The following is a 23,961-nucleotide window of genomic DNA, read 5'->3' on the forward strand; positions in this document are numbered from 1 at the left end:
TGTTTCTCTCCTACCTCCATATTCTAGCTATGTGTTGATAAACCCTCATTTCACCAATGCAGGCGTTTGTCACTCTGTCCTCCATCTTTTCTATCCTTTGAATGACTTGGTCAGATTATAGTGATTAGTGAGTGTGACATCAAGCCAGTCATTTATGTAACCCTGTATTACAGTGTCTGCAAGGTCATCTGCTAGATTAGACCAATGAACATGATAGGATCACTCAGTGGATTAGGTTACCTGGCATGCAAGTATAAACAGCGTAAGATCAAGCTGATTTGTTGCAAATTAAACAGCGGGGGCAGATTTCCTATTGTGACATGACAACAGGGTACCAGCTACTATCTAGCTCCCATGAAATCGGCGCAAAAGAAAAGTTAACGCGCAGACTGGCATGTGGTAAAATTTGAGACATGAATTGAAAATAACAGTTTGCTTGTAGCAAACTTGGCAAATCTGGCCTCCAGTAAGCTGTCGCGGCGCCGTGCCACGATGGATTAGTAAAGTAAACAAGCACTCAAATGGTTTCATTATTTCATTAACTTTAACTGCCACTTTGTGGGTCATTTAGTTTGGTATGCAAATATTAAGAGGCACATGGCTTTTCAGAATTCGAGGAAATCAGATGTAGTAAAAGGTGAAGACACTAATCCAGAGAGCTCCACCTTTGGGCCGCAGACAAGGTCATTTCATTTTGGATTGAAATAATCTCCTTAAGAAGGCCACCAAAGAAGGACAACAAAGTTGTCGAGTAGCCAGCCTGCACTCTTTTGGGTAACACAATGGTGGCATTCCTGCAAAGGTGGGCAGTCAACCATGCAAATAAACAGATTATAAATAATTACGGGTCAGAAAGAGACCTTTGAATCAGACTGTGCTACTCCTGAGATTGTTTAGCCTCATGCTCGTTTTTATTTATCAATTTTTTTATTGTATTAAGTTGATTTACTGAACCCTTTCTTCATTAGAGGATCAGCCAGTTCCGTGAAATAATTGAAAAAGAAATCTACTTTTTTGTAGGAACGTGGGCGAAATAACACAAACTGCTGAAAATAACTGAAACGAGCTCATCTGCATCAAAGGAAAGTTGAGATTTCAAGAAAATATAACAATTTTTAGTAGGTGAGTGCTGGGAGTCTTTGCTCTCCAGGTCAGTGTGTGGGGGGGGGTGTCTGTGTGCTTCTGGCTGTTTTTTTCTTTTTTTTTTTACAGTTCTGCCAAGCGAGACCTTCTTATCTCATTGTGTTTGTATTCTGAATACAATGATAATAAAGGCTTTCTATTTTATTCTATTCTATTCTATTAATCGAATTCAAAACACAGCGACTTTTGAGGTCAGTGGGTGTAACTTAACGAGCGACGTACTCGACGGGGTTCATAAAATTACATCCAGTTCTCAAAATTAAGTGAAACAACAATAATGGCTATGTGAGCTATAAGTGACTCTGTATGAACCAACACGAGCTTCTGCTGTATTCACATTAAATGTACTCTTTGTCATGATTCTTACGCACTGCCTTGTATCTGTAGGTACTTAATTCTCACACCACAATGCTTCTGATAACGTCCCTAATCTGACGTTAGTCCAACAGCCTGCTGTTAGTATGGAGCTGCACATATATACATATATATTTGATAAAGACAAATAACGAGTATTTTGATGCTTTACTAGTTGTCTTGAGTTGCCTATGATGTCAGTTCTGAGAAAGCTGATTATGTAATGTGACACGCTCATAACCGAAAAGATCGACACAGCACACGGTCTGGACTCATCGCCCCCACCCCCCACGCTGCCCTTTTTCTTTTACCTTATCACTTTTCTTAATCCCATTTGTAGAGCTGACTCCCTTTCACTCTTATCTCTGTGTGAGCATTAGGTGGTGTTCCTGCTGAGGGTGATTTTCAACAAAGACAACAGGAAAATGTCCCTGCAGGTCAAGCAGAACAAATCAAAGGCAGTGCACTGGATGCAAAACGTCTTTTCAAAAGACTCTTCGCCTCTCTGTGTGGCAGCTTAAATGACCTAAAAAATAGCCACAAACACAGAGTTTACAGAGAAATAAACAAGAACATTTCAGGGTATGTAAGATATCAATGCATATCCCAGCTGTTACAGGGTAAGATGCAGGGTACACAGAGGCAGAGCCTTCAGCTATCAGACCCCTTTCTGTGGAACAAGCTCCCACTCTGGGTTCAGTAAACACACACCTGCTCTGCTGCTAAGATTAGGTTTAAAATTTTCCTTATTGAATCCTTGTCTCTCTGCGCACCTCTTTTGTCTCCTCCTTTCCCCATCGCCCACTAACTCGTCACAGAAGATGGCTGCCCTCTTTGAGCCCACTTGTTACTGTAAACAAAGGAAGTTTGTCATTCCCACTGTGGGGTTTTCTCTAATATTGGTGAATCTTTAACCTTACAATATATGGCAGCTTGAGATGATCATTGTTGCGAACATGTGCTATATGAATAAAATTGACCTTAAATGAATTTACTTAATTGAACGCAAGAAACAAGGACAAAAGCTGCACAGTGATCATCTTATCTCACTTATATCGACTGTTTCCAACTAGCAGCCCAGACTGTACAAGACTCAAGCCCAATTTGGTCCGATTTGATGCCTAAATTATAAATATAACTGTCTCAACAGCCCCAATATGTGCCCTTGCCTTTAGGGGAAAGGCCTGCCTCCTTGTATAAGAACAGACGAGAGCTCGGCATGCTCCCCGCACAAGCCCTTGTAAGGCAGAAGTTTCTTAGCTTTTCTCCGCGTTGTGTAAATATGGGCTCCTTGACCAAATTGTATCAGCTGCACACACACTCAGACACACACCCTCTCCCCTTCTGTGACCTCAATGTTGTGGGGTTACACATACAATGGTTTCACTCAGGCAGAGCCAACCAGCCAGCTTACTGACGATCTAGCTAATTCTAGTAGCTACAGTCAGTGCATAGAGCACTAACTACATAGAGGAGCGGGGGTGGGAGGGCGGGATATTGTTATCCCAAAACTTGGAGCTCTGCCCACAGTTAGAGGAGGGGGTTGTTTTCAGGTACTACATCTGTTTGTTTTTCCTCTAGCAGGCTAAAAACATGAATGAATGCAAACACAAGCAACCTTTGTGGCTGTGAAGGGTCGGGGGAAACGTAGTCGTACACAGACATATAACTTCTAAACTGATATAAAAACCAAACGCTCAAGATGGTTCTGGATGTTGTAAAATAAGAACTGAAAAGTCCTTTTCTATTTCAAAACAAAGTGGCTCACCCAAAAGCCATAATAAAACTTCCTCTTCCAGGTTTGCTTCCACCTTGTTTGTTCTGCCAGCAGTTTTCCAGCTCTGTTATAATGGTCCTGTCAACACTTTACAATGGTGTTTTTATGAGGCAAAATCACTCTGGTCCAGAGGGGATTTTTTTTAGCTCTACTTTGCTACTGGAAGAAAGATGTGCTGACATGCCATATTAAGATCTATTAATACATCCATGAGGCTAATCAGCATGCACAGGAAATGAGGAAAACTCTCCATGGTTAACCAAAGCATACATGGAGTTCATTTCCATTTTTAGACCTGCTAAACTATCCAAAACATGATGTATGGCAGACAAAACAGGACGGGAAGTAAAATCTTGCCAAAATGTCAGACAGAGTACAAGATTACCACAAGCAAAGTAAATTCCAACCTGCCATTTTTTCCAAACAGTTTGTTGAAATTATTACATTATTCCCCAAATCTCTCATACGAATGAGCTCTCAGACCACTCCAATCCCTGCAGTCCCTCGCTCAGCTTGTTTTATGACTTTACAGATCTTGACTGTACAGTCTTGGTTCACTCTCATCGACCTAATTTTCAGCAGCTGCTAACATGATAAGATCTCGTGAAGCTGACGTGCCTAACATCATTTGTAGTCTTTTCCAGGCCTAAAATAAAGCAAGTCTGTCGAAGCTGCAGGCGTGTCACTTTGTCAGCGACGTGTGACGCAAATGTACACGTTTTTATTTGTAACTTATTAATAAAAATGCTTTGCACGGAGCATTTGGTAGTAATAATAACAACAAGCACGGTTTATCTGTATTGTACTGACTGGAATCTCCTTTATTCGGATGAAAGGCAACCTTCTCATTAATTACGACGAGTAAAAGGTCAAAATGAATGAAAAACACAAATGGATTATCTTTCCTCTCAGTGACAAATAAAGTCACTGTTCTGTCTGCTTTAGTTTTAGCAGACTAATCTGTGGGGCTTGTACCTCCCGGCAGTTTCAAAATCTACTAAGAGGAGCTCAGACATATTCTGATCTAAAAAAAAATTAGGCTAGGGCAGCTAAATCGGGGCTAAAATTAGAACCAAAACATGTAATGTGTCCACAGGAGACACACTATATTTTTTTGTTACTTGTGATGCCTTTTCCTGCTTTAATATTACGCATCAAGAGCACACCAGTCTTTTGAATTCAGCTGAAAGCCTTTAAATTTCCAACATTTGGCTGATCTCAGTGCTGGCCTTCGACACAACAAACACTTGAAGTGCATGTTTGGGATCCCGGTTCCCTGTGGCGGCTCATCCCGGGTGAGCCGGCCAGGAGTCACGGTGTCCACAGAGCGACTTCCTATTCATGTCCCCTTGGTTATGTAAGCTAGGACATCGCGCTAATGTCAGTGAAGGGGAAGGAGAAATTTGAAGAGGAAAAAAAAGAAGCAAGAGGGGGGTTTACATGGAAACTACAAATAGTACAAATAATGCTATGGCTGTTTCTCACATTTTTCTCTTCACACCCTCTCCATCTCCTCTACAGACTCCAGTACCCTCCAGACAGAACTGGACTTGGCATATTTTCAAAAGGCAAAGATGACACTGGGTGCAAATCCTCGGGAGTCCACATCTCCGAGGATCTCACCTGGACGACCAACTGCTCCAAACTGGTCAAGAAGGCTCACCAGCACCTCTTCTTCTTGAGGACTCTGAGGAAGAACCACCTGTCCTCAGACATCCTGGTGAACTTCTATCGTTGCACCATCGAGAGCATCCTGACCAACTGTATAACAGTCTGGTACGGGAACTGCTCTGCCTCGGACCGGAAGGCGTTGCAGAGGGTCGTGAAAACTGCCCAGCGCATCGCCGGAGCACCACTTCCTGCCATAAAAGACATCTACAGGAAGCGGTGTCTGAAAAGGGCTGGGAAAATCATCAGAGACCCCAGCCACCCATCACATGGACTCCTCACCCTCCTGCCCTCTGGGAGGCGCTACAGGAGCCTCCGCACTAAGACCACCAGGTACCGGAACAGCTTCTTCCCCACAGCTGTCAGACTCCTGAACTCCGCCTCCTGACCCACGTTAACACATGGACTGAACATACACACACCCACAATGGACAACTGTACCCTCAAACACACAATAATAACATGGACTGAACCACCACTCACAACCACTAGCACTTTATACAGCCTCTGTAGAAATTATCCACATATCTTAACTGCACTACTGTATAGCCCTGTGTAAACAATCATTCTGTACATACGATAATTTTTAACCCTACAACTGTTTACAACTTGCATAGTTCCCATTTCTGTATAGCTGTATATCTCAGATTCTGTAAAGTTATTTATTTCATATTCTGTATAGTTTTTCATATTTATATCCTGTTCATAGCCTGTACATAGCTTGTACTCACTACAGCCTACATACTTATAGTTATAGAATATTCACAACATACTTCATACCGTGTACATTATAACATACCATAATAGACCCATCCTGTAATATACTTACATATCTATACTATTGCTAATATATATTGTAATATAGCTATATCACTAAAGCACTTCTGGATGGATGCAAACTGCATTTCGTTGCCCTGTACCTGTGCATGTGCAATGACAATAAAGTTGAATTCTATTCTATTCTATTCTAAATGATAGCATGCCCACTGTGACCGGAGGTCTGGTTCTCTGTGTGTGCATGCTGTGAGGCAGGGTGTAAGCCGGGTAATCTCCAAGCAGATCCGAACAAGGTGAAGGGGAGATGAGATATGTGCTCTGACATTTTAGCTTCTAAGGTGTCCCCTTAAATGGCATTACAATTTAAAGAGACAACAGCATTTCATCCATCCATCCATCTGAGGGGTTGGAGCATCTGGAGCGTATCCCAGCTGTCATAGGGCAAGAGGCAGGGTAGAACTCGGACAGGTTGTCAGTTTGGGTCAGGGCTGTCACAGAGAGACAGGCAACCATTCACACTCATAGTCACACCTACAACCGGTTTAGAATTACCAATTAACTTAATGCCCATGAACCCAGCCATGGGCGGGCCACACGACAGCCTAGTGCTGGTCACAACCCTGGTACCTTGGTCAAGCACATGTTGCAGAGCTTATCCCAACATCGATCCTTAGAAGTAAATGTTTTCCACAACACCATGAAATGTCTTCAACACACTCTTTGCTCTACGTTATACCTCACTGATAGCAGTGAGCTAGCCAGTGATAAATTCTTTCTCCCACTGTCAACGCCACGTCCAGAAAGACAGAATCAACATTTTTTGTGAGTGGCTGCTCTTTATTGTGAGACCTTGCTGCTCTTTTCCTCCCTTTTTTGTGAATTAATAATTTTGGTCGTTGTAGTTTGATGTAGATCCTGAACTACAGTTTAAAAAACGCATGAAACAGATATTTTTAAAAAACAGCAATTTTGCAGCTGAAGTACTTTGCAGATGTTGGCTTTCTATGTTTCATATGTAAATCATCTGGACTCTGCTCACCTATTTGCAGCAGCACAGGCGTCACCAGCGCTGTCTCCATGGCGTAGCAGAACTCCCGACCGAACATCACGGCTCCGTGCATCACCCATCGCTTTAAAGGAATCCCTTCGATCGATCCTTCGCTAGCAGATTCCTCTCCTCCTCGGCCTCCTTCTGCCGCTCCGCCTCCGCCTCCCAATCCATCCGTCTCGCCTCCTGCTCCTCCTTTCTCCTCATCCAAGCCTGATGCGGTGGAGTTTTTGCTGCTAACCCCACCCACCAGAGATCCGACCTGCATGGTGTCAGCCTCTGTGTTCTGGGGAGGCATGTTGGAGGGCATGCAAGCAACAGGAAAACAAGCGCACCCCTTCTAACAATACTACAGTACAAAAACAATACTACTCCTAATACTCCTCAATTCAAGTTACTTGTACTTTAAAACGAGTAGTGACTTTCTAGAAGTAACTTCATTACAATCTTTACAAGCTACAAAATGCAATCAGTGGTTGTAACTTGCTAGTTATACACTTGTTACATCTATTTCTTAAGTGTTCAAGAAGTGCTGAATAACTGTAATAGATGCTTCCCAGCCTGCGAGGTAATAAAATGTATGTTAAACTGGGTCCTACTAAAACTATAAAGGTTAAAGACACTAAATATTTGCAGATAAACTAATCTGCTATCTCCAGATGTATCACAGATCCAGAAAAAGAAGGAAAAAAATTAGCAATCAGCTGTCCTCTAAAGTTGTCCTCCAAAAACACTGCAAATTGAAATTCCCAACCTTTTTAATCCTTGTTTAAATTGGGAAGAAGGGAAAAAATCTAATAAAATCAGCTTTCTCAAGGCCTGTAGAGAATCTCAGAAAAATAAAGGAAGCAGTTGAATTTCATGGGAAGAGTAAGCGGTACATTCCAAGAGCGGCTTTGTGCACTTGCTTCTTTTGTGTGTGCACGTCAAGGTGTGAGAGAAACTGCTTGCAAAACAGCTTTATTTGGTATGAAAGTGTTTGTGTGTGTAGCTGTGTTTGTTGTGTGTGTGAGTGTGTGAGTGTGTGTGTGTGTGTGTGTGGGTGTGTGTGTGTATGTGTGTGTTGTGGGTGTTTATGGCTTTTTTGTCATCGAGGTTTGCGCCTCTTTTTTCTTACTGTCTATTACAAGCAGTAAAAATCCATATAGAAGACCATTCAGTGAGTTCCAGAGTCATTTTCTGTATGGAGGGCTGGATGGAGGGCTGGATGACGGAGTGGGTGGGGGCGATCAAAAGGTCGCGGGGGGAGGGGGTCGGAGGAGGAGGAGGGAATGCGGCGACGGTAGGCGGAGCTCCTCTGAAAATCCCCATCGAATGGCTGATCAATCTGGAAGAAAAATGGCAAGAGGAGAGAAAAACAGCAGTGAGCTACAGCTGCTTAAATCTTAAACATGTCCTACTGTTATCTCCTAATGAGCTCGGTAGGTGTGGGAAGGTGCGAGTGATGTGATTTTTCATGCATCAGCTGAGATTAGATGAGGGAGTGGTTTTATTCTTGAAGGTGATAACGATCAGCTGCAAAAACAACAACTGAGCTTGTATAAAAGAAACTACAGCCGTTTCTTTTTTCTCTTACATGATTTATCAGCAACTATAAAACACAGTGCAAACAGGCTTCTCATAAAATTTGGCACCGATGCATATGCAATCTACACTTATGGTCCATTTCATTAGATACACCTGTTCAACTGCTTGTTAATGCAAATATCTAATCAGCCAATCCCAGGGCAGCAACGAGGTGCATTTAGGCATATAAACATGATCAAAATGGTGTGCTAAAGTTCAAAATGAGCATCAGAATGGGGAAGAAAGGTGATTTAAGTGACTCTAAAAAAGGGGCATGGTTGTTGGTGCCAGACAGGCTGGTCTGAGTTTTTCACAAACTGCTGATCTGATGGGAGTTTCCCACACAACTACCTCTAGGGTTTACAGAGAAAGAGAGGAAATATCCAGTGAGCAGCAGTTGTTTGGGTGAAAATGCTTTGTTGAAGCCAGAAGTCAGATTGCTTTGAGCTGACAGGAAGGCAATAACCCAAAAACACTTGCACAAGGTATGAAGAAGAGTAGAAGATCAAACAAGGTGCAACTCCTGTCAGCTAAGAACAACTCCTGTCACCAAAATACTCAAATAACCTCTGGAGTGACCAGAAGGTCAATAAAGCACCTTCTGGGATGTGGCAGAACAGAAGATTCACATCATGGATGTGCAGCCGATAAATCTGCAGCAACTGTGTGATGCTATCAAGTCAATATGGACCAAAATCTCTGAGGAATGTTTCCACCAACTTGTTGATTCTGTGCCACAAAGAATTAAAGTAGCTCTGAAGATACTACCAAGGTGTAAATAACAATCTGGCCAGCGAGTATACGTAGCGAAATACTGGCACAAAAAAAAAAAAGTAATGACGAAAGATTTTAAAAACAAAAGAAAAATGGGAAATCAAAATCTTTTCGAAAACAAGTTCCTATTCAAAAGTCTTCATTATAAAGCCTGTGGATAAGCATCTCAAAATAAACCAGTGTTTCTGCTGCTTTTTACAATTAAAAGTTGTGAAAATACCAACAAAATAATCTTCCAATAACTCACCAATAATTCAAATCTGGACACATAAAACCAAAGTTATATACAAGGTCACAGCATAGAGAAAAGGTCTGTTTCTGTAACTTGGCTAACCAAGTCACACGTGTTTGAATTTATAAGTGTGAGTTTTTTGGGTTTTTTTAAGTATCAGCATGCTTCTACCACAATTCAGGCAGACACATACGTATGTGTTCTCTCGTATGAAAAGAGTTCATTTTTAAACGGTGTAATTGGTTTCAGCACATGATTCATCCGCGCAGACACTCGGACAGTCTTTGAAACTGGACGGGAAGGATGAAAGAATGCCATGTGTTTTATGAGCTAAAATGTTTTCAAGTTGAGCTATTGTCTCAAACAGAGGGCTTGTGTGTGTGGCGAGAAGAAACGACAGACATGCAGATGAAAAAAAACTATCTTTAAAAAGGAGAAGGAGAAAGAGGAGTACAAGAAGGGAAGGCCTTCAGCTAATAGCGCGCTTCACGGAGAGACAGAGAAACACAGTCTGCATGGAAGTTCAATACAATTTCCCACAGAGCCGAATTCCAAAGTGTGTGTTTTTGTGCGCAGTGGCCCACTGGATTAAAACCCATGGAGACCGCACGATTCATCACAGCCAACACACACTAATGCTTGCCACGTGAACAGCACACATGCAAAATAACAGTGCTAAGACTCTTATCGAGCCTCTTAGCGAGAGATTGAGAAAGTAAATAAAATTAGAGTGAGGGAAGGAGAGCGGTGACGGGAGGAAGGGTGGAAGGAAGGAGGGTTTTTGACAGGTGGATGGTGGGAGGAACCAGCGATGGAGGGGAGAAGAGACAGATCAACAGAGTTTCTTTCTTTCCTCCACTCCTAGTGTACTCACATGTCCTCATTAAGATTCATGATGTCCCCGAGATGGTCCTGAATATTTTATCGCGCACAAACAGACAGGACCCTCATCACCTGACCTCATACACTGCAGCAGATTACATAATGGCCCCTCTTCTTTCCGGGCGTACATTTAAAATACAAATATGCCCCAAATGTTCTTGTGAATTATGTTTGGATTTGAGCACAACAACAGAAAGAACATCAGAATCTCCACGGTCAAGACAGAGGGAACGCGATGTGCTGAAAGTCTCCATGTTGAAACATGCCAACAACAACAACACCAACAAAATGTTCCAATCTGGTTGGCCACATATCTCCAAATACTTCATGTGTGATGGTGGACATAATTTATGGTTCCAACAGGGTGGAGACGCTGCAATTCTGGTCATGGGAAGCAATGAGTTTTTTTCCCCCCCAAATGGTACGCACATCAATGTGAAGTTTAAAACTACATGAAGAAGAAAAACACAACCGATACAGTACCAACACGATTAAATACTTATCGTGAGGATGTCAATTGGTTTCTTCATCTATGACAGGCCTTCAGGGGCTACAGCCAACCACTAAATTCAGCTCTTAATTTACTGCTTAATAATAAACTATTGAGAATTTCCTAAAGCAATTTTTCTGCTAATCGTTTAATATATTAATAATCAGTTTTGACACCATCAGGGTCTCAAAATAAAAGAAATAATTTAAAAGGGGTGGAAAGTAGTGGTTAAAAACTATATTTCAATTAATAATGTTTTCTTGGTGATTGCAGCAGCCTTTACGAGTGAAGAAAATGAAGGGTATTCTTTTCAAATGAGCTACAGTCACTGACAGTACTGACACTAAAGGTATCAGCAGCAGGATTATAGCAGTGACACACAATAAGTCAAATGTAAGTACAAAAGTAGCCTAGATTGTAGTTTCCAGTGATTTTTAGGCAAAAATGTGACATAACTGCTTCAGTTTATTAATAACTAAAGTAACTAAACTTGCACAGTAAGTGAGTGCAACTAGCAAGTTCTCTAGCAATGGTCGGTTGAGTCGTTAGTTTACTTTTGTCTAAATGACCCGCTGCAAGAGCTTTGTGTTTTTAGCTTGGGTGGTGACGTTTGTTGTTCCCACCTTTTGCTGGAACAATGTATTAAGCTTTGTTGAAGGGTCATTGAAGCAGCTCTCTGATGTGCAGCTCTTGCCCTCAGACATGTCTGGGCTTGTCTCGTTGTGCACTCTAGGCGTGGAGACTATATGACTGGTATGGGCATGTGACACCTCTAAGTCAAGTTAAAAAAATTGCACTGGTATTATATAGCACAGCCTTAAATTTAAGGTCACGCAGCTTCGATTAGCAAATGTTTTGTCCGAAAGTATACAGCTGGAGTTTCTGTAACAGTCAAGATTTTAGTGAATAGCTTTAGTGAAAAATGACGGCAGCGCTGATGCATACAGTCATACACTACCACACAATGATTGAATAAATAGTACCTAATGCTCGCTGCCAATTTCAAGCTTTACAACTCTGCAATTTGATTTCAGTATTATAATGACATTTATATGTGAGGACTCAGGGCTGTGTGTCGGACAGGGTCGTCTGCAGTACGGGGGCCCCACAGGGAACGGTTCTGGCTCCGTTCCTCTTCACCATCTACACTGCAGACTTCTCCCACAATTCCACCCAGTGCTTCCTGCAGAAGTTCTCTGATGACTCTGCAATAGTCGGCCTCATCACTGATGGGGACGACAAGGAGTACAGAGGACTGACTCAAGACTTTGTGGACTGGTGCCAGCTGAACTACCTCCAGATCAACGCCAGTAAAACCAAGGAGCTGGTGGTAGACTTCCGCAGGCACAAGCATTCTCCACTGCAACCACTGAACATCCAGGGTATGGACATTGAGGCTGTGGACAGCTACAGGTACCTTGGTGTTCATCTGAACAACAGACTGGACTGGACTCATAACTCAGACGCCCTCTACAGGAAAGGGCAGAGCAGGCTGTACCTGCTGCGGAGACTCAGGTCGTTTGGGGTGGAGGGCCCACTCCTGAAGACCTTCTATGACTCTGTGGTGGCTTCTGCTATCTTTTATGGTGTGGTCTGCTGGGGCGGCAGCATCTCTGCTGGGGACAGGAAGAGACTGAACAGGGTGATCCGAAGGGCCAGCTCTGTTCTAGGATGCCCTCTGGACCCAGTGGAGGTGGTGAGTGACAGGAGAACGGCGGCTAAGCTGTCATCCCTGTTGGACAACGTCTCCCACCCCATGCAGCAGACTGTGACAGCACTGAGCAGCTCCTTCAGTGGGAGACTGCGGCACCCACGGTGTGGGACGGAGAGATTTCGCAGGTCTTTCCTCCCCACTGCTGTCAGACTCCACAACAAAGACTTTAACTGATCAAGCACACACATCCACACATGTGCAATAACACTAAGTGCAATAATCCTTTCTGGCATCGTTGTATTTTTACTCAGTTGTATATAGCATTCGTATTCTATTTTTATCTTATTGTATATTTTTATTCTATTTTATTCTACTGTATATAGTATATTATTTTATTCTATTCTGTACAGCTGTGTACTGTATTTATTCTTATTGTATTCTAATTTTTGCGTCATAACTTTTGCACTGTCCACTTCCTGCTGTGACAAAACAAATTTCCCACGTGTGGGACTAATAAAGCTTATCTTATCTTATCTTATCTATAATGACATTTCTCTGCCTGGAAGTAAACCTATAAAGAAATGCATAAAACTAACTGAAGGTTGGACGTGCTTCATTTTTGTGATACTCAAAAATAACTCAAGTGACTGGGAGAGGACACCTGCTGAGCACAAACGGCCGCATTAACCAAAGAAATGCTAAACAGCGTGAGTTGTCAGGGTGAAAACTGCCATGAAACAGGAGCTGAATCAATTTGAATAATTTGGTAAACACAAGAAGCTTTTAATCCATCTCTTCTGACAGTGAAATCCCGAGTCTTAATAGCAAACCATCACCAACACCATGGTCCAAGTCTCTTCTTCAGATCCTTTTTAGGCCTAAATTAATTTTGTGTAGGTTGTAAATATGAGGATGGGTGCCTTTAAGGACAGTAGCTTGCAATCTCCTGCTCAGGCAGCACTATTCATCCTGCATTTGTAGTCCTCAAACACACACACACAGACAGCAATGCATGGTTTCTAATCATCAGTCCACACACATGCGGCACCAGCTTATATAGAACTGAAACTCAGCTTTCCAGGGAGCAACCGAGTGAAATGCAAGGAAAGACTCACTCACAGACTGAAACACAACTAAGACAAATGCTTGCAATGAACCTTTAAAAATCCTACTGAAGAAGATGAGAGGAAAATAAGAGCAGGGGGGAAGCAAAGGAGATGCCTGTGAAGTTCAAGGTCAGACAAATTAAGAGTCTGCCATGTCCCATGTCTCACAGAGCAACACACACACACACACACACACACACAGGATTTCTGACTCTTCAGTGCACACACTAAACACGCATAACCCGAGTCTATTTTAGTGAGTGTTTATTCTTGCTCCACAGACCAGATTACCTGTGACACAAACGTGAAATCAGAGCGAGCGCTGTCTTTCTCACTTCATCCACCTTCTCCGTTCCCCTGATCCTCTTTCTTTTTCAGTGCTGACTCATGACTCGCTTCTGCAAAGCAAGTTGACTTTGCAGACATGAAAACCATGCAAGTCTTATCAGTTATGCAAAGCCGAGAACATCTAATTTGGGCGCAGGGGTGGAGCTGGAAAGCAAGCGGCAACAACAACAGTTGGAGCCAGCGGCTTCCCATAGCACACAACCCCAAACAAACAAATCCCGATTTGAACTTAACGTGACTAACTCACCGAAAATATTTCATGTTTCTTTTTTTCGTTGTTTTAACTGCTGTAAAGAGAAAATTGAGCTTACGTATATGTGATTGTTGGCTTCATTTTGTTTCAAAGGCGCAGTACTTAATTTCTTCCACAGCTCAGTGTTAGGTTTAGAACCAGTTTTAAACATTGTTCTCATGGAAAGCGAAACCAGCCTAGAAATTTTTTTAATGAGGAGCTGGCACAGTAAAAAACAACTACTTAGCACTCTGCAAGAACTGAAAACAACTAGATTCCAAATACTGTAAAATATGTTCAACTTTTGAGACAGCAACAAATATTTATTTTAATCTAGTCGGTCTTATTGTATTTCCAAATCACAAATTTAAGGATGATTGTACTCTGGCGATGGTGGGCTACCTGAAGCTGTATAATGTACAGTAGATATTTAACTTTACAGAAGCTGGGACACGAGCCAGGCGTAGCCTCAACAGCAAGCTAACCTTTAGTTAATGGTGGAGGCTACTCTGCTCAAAGGCAGCGGTCCTGCTATGATCCACAGTCCACATCATCACATATGTGTGTTAGCACAACGAACCTCTTTACAATCTCACTGTTTGTCTACGACAGTGTTGGTTGCCACCATGGATGCTGACAGAATAAGATATGATAAAGCATGAAACATATAATCCACGCTTCATTTACTTTAATTTCAGACTGCTGTAGTAAAATGAGAACAGTGTTTGATTTGTTTGATTACAGTGCAACATATTGCACCTGCCGCTCAGTCTGTTTGTCCCTCACATCCACCAACGCCTTTGAAAGTTGAGTGCAAACAACAATCTTGACTCGTAACCAAGACGTAACCACAGGTGTGAGATCAGGAAACATTTTCAAGGTATTCTTGGACAGTCAAAATAATTGATAACCTGTTTTATATGAAAAGTTATCCTTTTTTATATAAAACTTTAAATATTAGAAAGGTTTTACTGTTAATCAGACGCATTATGTGAGGGATAGGCGTTGGATTTCGGGATGTTATGATATATATTTTTCATCATTTTTCTGACAGACCAATTGAATTAATTATTATTAATTATGTGTGTTCTTTTCTCAAATCATCACTGTTTCACATATGTAAACATAAGTTGTGTTGCTGCAGAGCAGTGAAGCACGTGTGCACTCTGTAAACAATGCCACGCTGACCTATATAGAGGTACATATAGATTACAAGGACGCCAGGATCAAATTCACATTCTGCAGGGGCTGCAGATGCTTTTGTGCATTGAGTAAATAAAAATAAAGAGGCAGGCATTTTATTACTCCAAGATCAGTAGCCTAATATTGTGCATTATTATGATTAAGGATTTGTGATCCAAAGAAAGATAAAAAGGGCAGGGAATTGTGTAATCTAATTTCACAGACTGCTGTCAGTGTCATGACCCTTGTTGTACTCCTTCCTGTCTCCTTTCTTCTGTGTCTCTTGTTTTCCTGTCCTATTGCCTCTCTGTGTGTCACTTGTAGTTGTAGCACCATTCACATTTCCTGCAGTCAATTCGATCAGCATCTAAAACCGGTGGCTCATCAGCTCATCACCAGCCATACATCTACTCGACTCTCCAGTCGCTATCTGACAGACATCACAGGAGAGACACCATTATCACGTTTATTGTGTTTGTGAGTGAGTTAAACTCATTTCATTTCATTGTGCTTAGATTTCACCCCCACCTCTCCGCCTGCTCTCAAGCTTCAGCTCCTCAAGCTCACCGGCAGCAGCTCCTTTCTCCCTGCCTGCCCACTCTAGCTGTCTGCCAAGCCAGCTCACCCGGTCTCTGCCATCAGTCTGCCTGCACACTGTGCCAGCCACGCTTCACCTCTCTTCATCACAGCCTGCCTGTTTAATCTCCAAAAAAAAAACACCATTACATCTACAGCCCTTACACCTTGACTACATTCAGAATAAAGTCTCCCTCTGAGTCACGGTCAACTTGTGTCCATGTGGTGTGAATGCTTTTGAGTCCAGAAATTTTAACTGTAGCTAGTCAGCTAGCCGTGATTTATAGCAAACACACTGTGGACGAGTGGACGGCTGGCAACTTCACTCTTTCTTTGTTTTGTTTTGTTACAGTTAACACTTGGAAGCTTTTATTGCACTTCTTCTTAGAGCAATCTAGCAAGATGTAGTCAACTGGGTCAATTTTAAGCTAATTTTAAATACTGCTTAACGCTAAAGTCACGCAAGAGAATCAAAATTATTGTTGCAATCATGTGCCATGACCCTTTAATCTTCTTGCTTTTGAAGGCGGGGACCATGTCGTCAACCACTTGCAGTCATACTGCTATCAGTCTGCAACTGAATCCGGCGAACTTGCAATTTTTTGTATTATACTGCAATTAACTGTAATAAATCTGCATAAAACTGCAAACCTGTTTGGGATTCCACATAATTTGAAAGAAATTCCTCCACAAATGTTATACAGTTTATGCAGGACAAAGATTCGACTGCAAAATGACAGAGATACTCAGCAACCTTCCTTTTATATAGGAATATAACCTGAATAAAGCTATTGGGAAACCAGTTGACTTGCGGTCTCTATTATAAAGAGAAGGTTGAGCTCACAGACTGACTCAGATTGCCAACAAAATGCAATCAAGCTGTCTATATTTATAAATGTGACCGCAATTATTTGCAAACCTTCGCCAAAATGACAAAGAGTGACTGGACTGCAACTGTTTGGAGACAGGTTTCCTCCAACCAGGTGACCTGTGCACTTGCCTTGTGATAGGAAACAGTCACACAGAGGTTGAGGGTGTTGCACTCTCAATCTCTGGGATACCAGTTTGTCACCGCAGATACATGAAAGCGGTCAGTAAATGACAGATTTTTCACAAATTGCAGGGAGGTCGTTTTCCTATTTGTACTCTACTGTGACTGAGTTTAAAAAAAACAAACTGATTCACAGTCTCTTACTCACACTGAGGATGACAGTTTATCGCTTATTAAATACTGATACTGGTTGTGTACTCAGTTATTGGCTGATATCCAAAGCCGAGACATGTGTATCAGCAGCAGGAGTCATGGATATTTTAGTATATTTATACATTAGCCTTTTAATTTTTTTCTGTACTAAATATCTTCGATATTCCTAATACCGCACATACTTATTATGCTATGCTTATTATGACTGCTATGTAAACTAGGAAATTCTCAGGGCCTTTAACTGGGTAAGAGAGTTGGCTCAAGTCAAATGTTTCCAACACTGAAGAAAGTCTCAGAAGAAAAAAACCTTTGTTGGTTGGCACAGTATGTGGCTTTAAAAATGTGTGCGCGTCTGCGTTTGCGTGCACTTGTGTGGGAGAGTGATAAAATGAAATACAAATATGTCGCTGGCAGATGTTTAGTGTTCTGTTTCAGAAGAGTTATCTTCTGTTGTTGTCTACATTTCAGTTATCTACACCCTAAAAGCGGCATGTAAACACGTAGTATGCTGCGCAAACCTTTGCATGTGCAAAAAGACTTGAACAGCCTTTTTCTGTAGATGATTTTCCCATGAAAAACAACCACTGGCCAGTTTTTGGGGAGCAGATGGCAGGGGTAAGAGAGCAAGAGAAACAGAGCGTGGTTGGGAGGTAGACGGAAGCTGGCTGTTAGTGTTATGGTGCAGCAGTGCTGCAGTGCAGGGAGTACAGGGGGGCACATGTGTATCAACGTGCTGTAGCCTCAATGACAAATCTCCTACTCATTACACAGCGCTTAGATCACTATACCGGGTGGCATGAATATGACATAATATAAGTGCTGTTCACTTACATGCACTCTAACACACACGCATATTAAAACACTTAGAAGAGCCTCCCACCGACTTGGTTTTATCCCTGTGGTGTCCAAGCAGCTCTAAATTAATCCCCAGTCCCAGCCTCACCTGAAACTCCCAGCTGCCTTCTCTCAAAATAGACGCCAAATGTCTCTGCTTGCTTTAACCATCGCCATGAAATGACGAGACACCACAAAAATTGTTTTACTGCGAGTTCAGCCAAGGTTAACCTTCTAGTCACTGACAGGCTGACTAGTGACGTCAGAAAAGTCTCCCCACCACAAAACAAAATGGACTAAATCAGGGAATTTGAAAACGAGACACCACACATTGCATTCTTGCCTAAAACATCATTTCCTTTTGTGTGTTATTATATGATGTCTGCGCATATTATGCATCTGAGTAGCTCAAACAACTAGAATAAAATTATTCCACCCACTTGCATAAGGCAGGAGGTGTGTTCATTTGGTGTGGGAAATGATATATTAGATCTATTTACATAACTCTGGCAAAACTAATATACTAACATTAACCCAAATTCACTTGAGAGCATAATTAGGAGCAGCTGAGTCTGAGAGACGATTAATCTGAGCCTCCTTGTTTTCAGTCAGAGAGCAGAACTACAGACGTGTCAACAAACCTGCGGCACAACAACCACACAGCTCGCAGTGACATCTAAATAAAAATTTAATTTGCCCAATTCAATTAATTATAAAAGAGTTACACTGGTTATATCTGGTTTTATGGGTTGAAAATTTTCAATCATTTCTTTATATTTTGTTTCCAAGGAGCCAGACTGTCTCGCCATTTAGTCTTTAAAGTCTTTCAAGTTGTCTTAGTCAATAGTAGTCAATAGCTGTTCAGGCTCTCTGAGGCTCTTTTGATGTTTTTGCTAGGACACTGACTGCTCTTCCATCCATTTTCAGCTAGGTCCTTGGGTTAGACGTAGAGTTCATGGTTTCAATAAACTGCTGCACCATTTCTAATTTTCCTATCAAAATACATAGGAATGAGCTCAAGGCTCATTTGTGAGTACTTCAAGGCTTTTGCACACTACTGCATGTTGTGGCTACAACACAGCTAACAATTTAGCAGTAATCTCATTATTCCCATTATTCCAACAGATTAGCCACAACAAAGAGAGAAAACAGACGTACAGAGAGGTACACTGATAACGATGGCTTAGCTGAACAGACATCAACAAGTTCTTTCATCAGTGGCTGTTGTGTTCTTGTCCGTTTGACGAGCAAACCAGTCTGCTCACGTCACGACACATGCAAGGTCTCCTCTGGTGGTGCTGCCTTGACTCAACAGTGGCCCTGTTTTTACACCCAGTCACAGCATCAACACTGCATGCTAAATATTATGAGTAGTAGTAAATTTATTGGATCCTGAAGAAGCATCCATACATGTTGAGTGTGGCATCTGTATGAATTAGCACGACTGGTGCGTCATCTGGTGACGACAAGGACGTCGTGCCTGTGTCGCTGAGCTGCCAGTATCTCTGAGCAAATATCTGAGCGACAAACAAGTGCATATTTATATAAGAAATTACACATTGATTTGTATTCATTTCTAATTAGGGTCTGTGTCAAAGCTAGGATTGTGTCACAGGACTGGAATATTTCACATACGGTTCATTATTTAAGCTCACACTTATTTTAGATTGAACTTTGGAGAAAGGATCGTGATCATCTCTTTAGAATTAAAGAAGAAATACAGGCAATGTTAGCGTTAGCAAATAAAACAGGAGAGGAAAGGAGAGATGAGACCTTGACTGTATGTTGTGTCAGCTTGCTTAGCAGCCTGTAATAGCCTGGTCATCTTAATGTTTATTTTTAGCCCTCTTAGCTAACAGGCTGGCTAGTTAGCACTCTGTCTGGCCCACCATACGAACTGCAGCCAATTCAAACACAACACAGCTAGCAAGCTTACCTTACACTTCAAAAATCAAAATAAACGACATCGCTGGCCTTAAGTTTTCCAGGTTTGAGGCTAAAGTAACGTGCCTGCACACTGTTGTTTTAATCTGCAAGGCCTGGTGATCTGAGCCTGTCTAGACACTGGATGTCAGCGTTGTGTCTACAGTGTGGTTAATTTCTAATCATTATTAGGATAATCTGCTGACCCAGAAATTAACAGGCCAACAAATGACCATCAAAGGCCTCTGATGTTAAAGCGGCCCTGCACATCTGAATAGGTGAAGCTGGTTACGGTGAGGTTTTGACAAGCTGCTGACAGCAGATCTGACCTACTTCTGCCCCAGAGTCAGAGTACTCGTGTGTCACCCAGACCCGATACATACCCACACACACACACACACACACACACACACACCACTGTAGCTCAACCACCTCAAGCCCTGCACACTACAGTACCCCCCCACTATCCAACATTGTATTACTGTAACCCCCACATGCATGGCCCAAAGGGGCTGCCCAAGGGGGCTGCCCACTTTTAAAGAGACCGTGTGCATGTATGTGTTTTGGAGTGTGCATCTTCCCACAAACACCCCCACTGAGGTTTCTAACCACAAGGGAGCTGCAAGCTAGACAAGGCAGAAAAAACCCCCACCAAAAAAAAAAAAAAAAAAAACAGAGGAGGTGATATCAATCTACTTTCTCTATCTCTCGTTAGTGCGTTTCTTCTTTCCAGCCTCCAGTGTGGCCAAGCACTGCCTGTCTCAGTACACTTTTGCCTCTCACTGACATTTGAATAAAAACATAACCCTAAAGCTGCCTCTGAGTGAGTGCAAACCTCGGTAAGAACGCACACACCACCCCTAAGCTCACCACATGAGGCTGCTGAAAGCAGTTAAACACTGGTGTGTTTGTTTTTGTCTTGTAACCAACATTATTGTTTCACATCAGCACGTATGACAGCAAGTCATAAGAATGACAAGTGCCTGCCCTGACCAGTTCAGGACTGCACTAAACCTCCAGACGACAAGTTCTGACGCCGCCTACACTTCTGATGGAATATCACACACACACACACACAAACACACACACATGCTTAAAGCTGATAAAGGCAAATGAATATGAACAACGCTCAACTGCTGCAACACACAACTTTACAGTAGTTGTTAACAGACAAGTTGATTGCGATTATGCAAAAGTATAAATGTAATTAAACCTAATGAAACATGCTAGTAGAGCAGTAACGTTGTAAAAACTTGTTAGTGAGGATTTATCCAGTGTGGTACTACTGTCTTATTTCTGGGGGAAAAAACAAATAAACAAAGCAAATATAGGTCAATGGAAGTAAGTCAAGGTAGGTTTTGTTTTCTTGCTTTGCTTCTCTGCTCATTTGTTGTTGTTGTTGTTCCGTCTCACTAAACCTGCTAGCCTTAACATTCGGCAATGAAATGTGACACCAGCAAAAAACTATGTTGTGTTTACTTTAGAAAGCATACAATAGTTACCAGTGCTGGGAGTTTACGCCATCAAACAAAGAGAGGTGCAGTACAAATAACGAATGAAAGGGAAACGACAAGAATAAAAGATTCTGTACGACTTTTATCACCGTGACACAGTCAATATTTGTAAACTAATCCCAAGCATGCAAGTACCTTCAAATGTTTTTATAGGACTGCCGTGGAGATGATTCACAATTTAACAATTATATTACGGTCATGCTTTCATGTGATCCGTGTGAAACTTTAAGAAAGAGAGCGAGACTCCTGCGATGTGGCAGCAAACCAAAAGCTAGGGTACCAGGATTATCAGCATCTATATAGCTTCTGTGTAGCAGCTGAGCTCAAAACAAACAGCAACGTCGTTGTTTATGAACAGACATTTTTGACAACCGACTATATATACGGTGATATAATGAAGATAAGCAGAATAACAAGACAAATGAACAGACATGTCTGTGTATTAATACATGAGCAAAGTAAAAAAGGCCTCAGGCCTGGCAAAAACCACCGGCAGGGCAGGTTTTTGCTAGTCAGTCAAACCATAAAAGTGAACCCAACCCAATTCTAATTTACTGTAGAGTACATAAGACATACAAGTACTGACAATTTTCTGTTTTAAAATGAGTCTGGATGTGCAATGGATCGTCTAACTTTTTGCCTCCTTTTTTATTTAGGCACACTGATGTAAAAAACAAGTAAATAAAGAAGTGATTGAGTGAGTGTGTTTCAAATGGCAGATTTAAATTGTTTCATTATGCAAACTGTATTCAAAAGGACTAACCACCTGCCATCCTACACTGACAGCCTCGCGCTCATGACAACAACAAACTACATCATGCTGCAACCAATCTGTGGTGAATTACAAATGATTTGGGATCTAATGCGTCTAACAGCAACAGCATCCAAACCTGAGATCATTAGCAGCAAATGAGAAAGGATGCAAAGATCTGCTATATTAACTCCTTACTTAGTTCCAGTATTATTATTCTTTTCATCTGCAGCACTGACAACATAATGCTCTGATCAAACTTAGTGACTCACAGTCAAAAAAAGGCAAATAACTTTCAAATTAGAACATTTTCACAGACATCTTTACAGACACGGATATCAAATGACGAAGTGCAAGCACGCAGACTTGATTCAACCATCTGGACCGTTTCATCCACGTGTGCTAAAAAACTACGAGGGATGATGTGTGATCAGAGCACCGCACCTTTAGTTAAACCCGTGACACTTTGTGTAATCTCTCAGGTATAAAAAGGTTTAAAAGGACCGCAGATTGAACACTTCTTCTTGTGTTGCAGGAAAATTAGCTCAAAAGTGCCCAAGTGTTTGCGTGCAACCATTAGTTTGAGTGCAGTATTACTAACAGCGTTAATGACATTACTGGCACGCAGCCAGTTATCCTCTCTCCTCACCGACCCAGGATACCCGACCGGTCTGTATGAATATTCAGTGACCCTATGAGCACCTTTGAAAAGTGAAAGCTATTCACTGGGTCCTTCTTAAATATGAACATCTGTAGATTTTGAATTTTGAACAAGATATTAAAGAATCTGAGATACAGTGGCAGATATATCACTTATTCCTACCTGGTTATTTTCTCTGTAATTAGGATTTGATTTTATTTTATTGTATTCGTCTTACATCAAGTGACACATCTAAGAGATTTTATAAGCTACAAAAGAGGGGAGGGAGAAGAGAAGAAGAGGACACCTGCTGCTACTGTGACTCAAATGCAGATGTAGAGTTTGTGCGTTTCAATTCTGTTGCAATAAATTTGGTAGAGTTGCAGTTGTACGTCTTCAGGAATGGCTCATTTTATTCTTTTTGGTCTTTAGAGTTTAGCAGATGTTACTGACTGAACCTGAGGCTGTTTCCTTCAAGAGGAAAAGTTAAAAAAAAAAAAAAAAAAAAGCTAAGGGATTGAGAGTGTAACTGTTGTGCTGCCTTCTCTTAGTCCCAGATGGCAATTATCCTGTTTGATAAAACATACTCCAAGAGTTAACTGCAAATGCTAGTGAGGATGAGGTGTGTGCTTCATCCACGAAGCTCTAAAGGCAGCCAAGATTTACAACCCAAAAGAAGTCCGATGTGCTGCCAGTCATTCCTGGCATCCACTCAGCTTTTTGCTAATTTAATTGGAAAGTTGAGCCTCTTTTAGCTCTCAGACATTTTCTACTCAGGATGAGTCAGTAAAGATGAGGACAGAGATTAGAAAAAAAACGACACAAAGATAAGAGACAAATGACTTCAGAAAGACTTTGGACAGGGAAACTTTAAATACGCCTTGAGTGCAGATTTTTCATTGAAGAGCAGAGCGCACTGACGCGGTGTTAAAGTTAACCCTGGGCAGCTGAGCCCGAAAAGCTCTCAATGTGCTGAAGCCAAGTATGTTCAGACTTTGGCCTGCCCCAGAGGAAAACGAAAATCTGATCTTTCCCATAACTTTCTGTACTTTCTGCAGTTAAACCTAAAAATTGGCTACTAAATTTCACCAGCTTCATCACTTAAAGGCTTAAAATAATCTGAATAAGAATCCAGCCAAGATAATCCAAATCTCCAGGATTTGGTTCATGTGGTGCTGGTTTTGCAGATCTGGATGCTTTTAAACCACATTTGGTGTCTGCCAGGTTTTCGACTGGCCTCTCCTGCTTTGTGGTCACATGACCATATGAACATCTTGTATGGACCA

General features: G+C 41.7%; 1 protein-coding gene across 2 annotated transcripts in view; it reads right to left on the reverse strand.

The window, feature by feature from the left end:
* The window catches only part of slc45a4a (solute carrier family 45 member 4a), a 56,063-nt gene that overhangs the window by 26,060 nt on the left and 6,042 nt on the right, over positions 1–23,961 (reverse strand). The window contains exons 1-2 of one of the 2 annotated variants that reach the window (XM_085346872.1): positions 13,763–13,891; positions 6,759–8,094 (exon numbers count right to left, since the gene is read on the reverse strand). In XM_085346872.1, the coding sequence (XP_085202998.1) occupies positions 6,759–7,077 (319 nt within the window). In that variant the 5' untranslated portion in view covers positions 7,078–8,094; positions 13,763–13,891. Of the gene's footprint in view, positions 1–6,758; positions 8,095–13,762; positions 13,892–23,961 lie in introns of those variants that run through there. The other variant, XM_085346871.1, reaches the window with a different exon arrangement.

Source organism: Diplotaxodon limnothrissa, linkage group LG22 (assembly GCF_057381915.1).
Source record: "Diplotaxodon limnothrissa isolate DT_005_m linkage group LG22, D_limnothrissa_male_GT1.1, whole genome shotgun sequence".
Lineage (NCBI taxonomy): Eukaryota > Metazoa > Chordata > Actinopteri > Cichliformes > Cichlidae > Diplotaxodon > Diplotaxodon limnothrissa.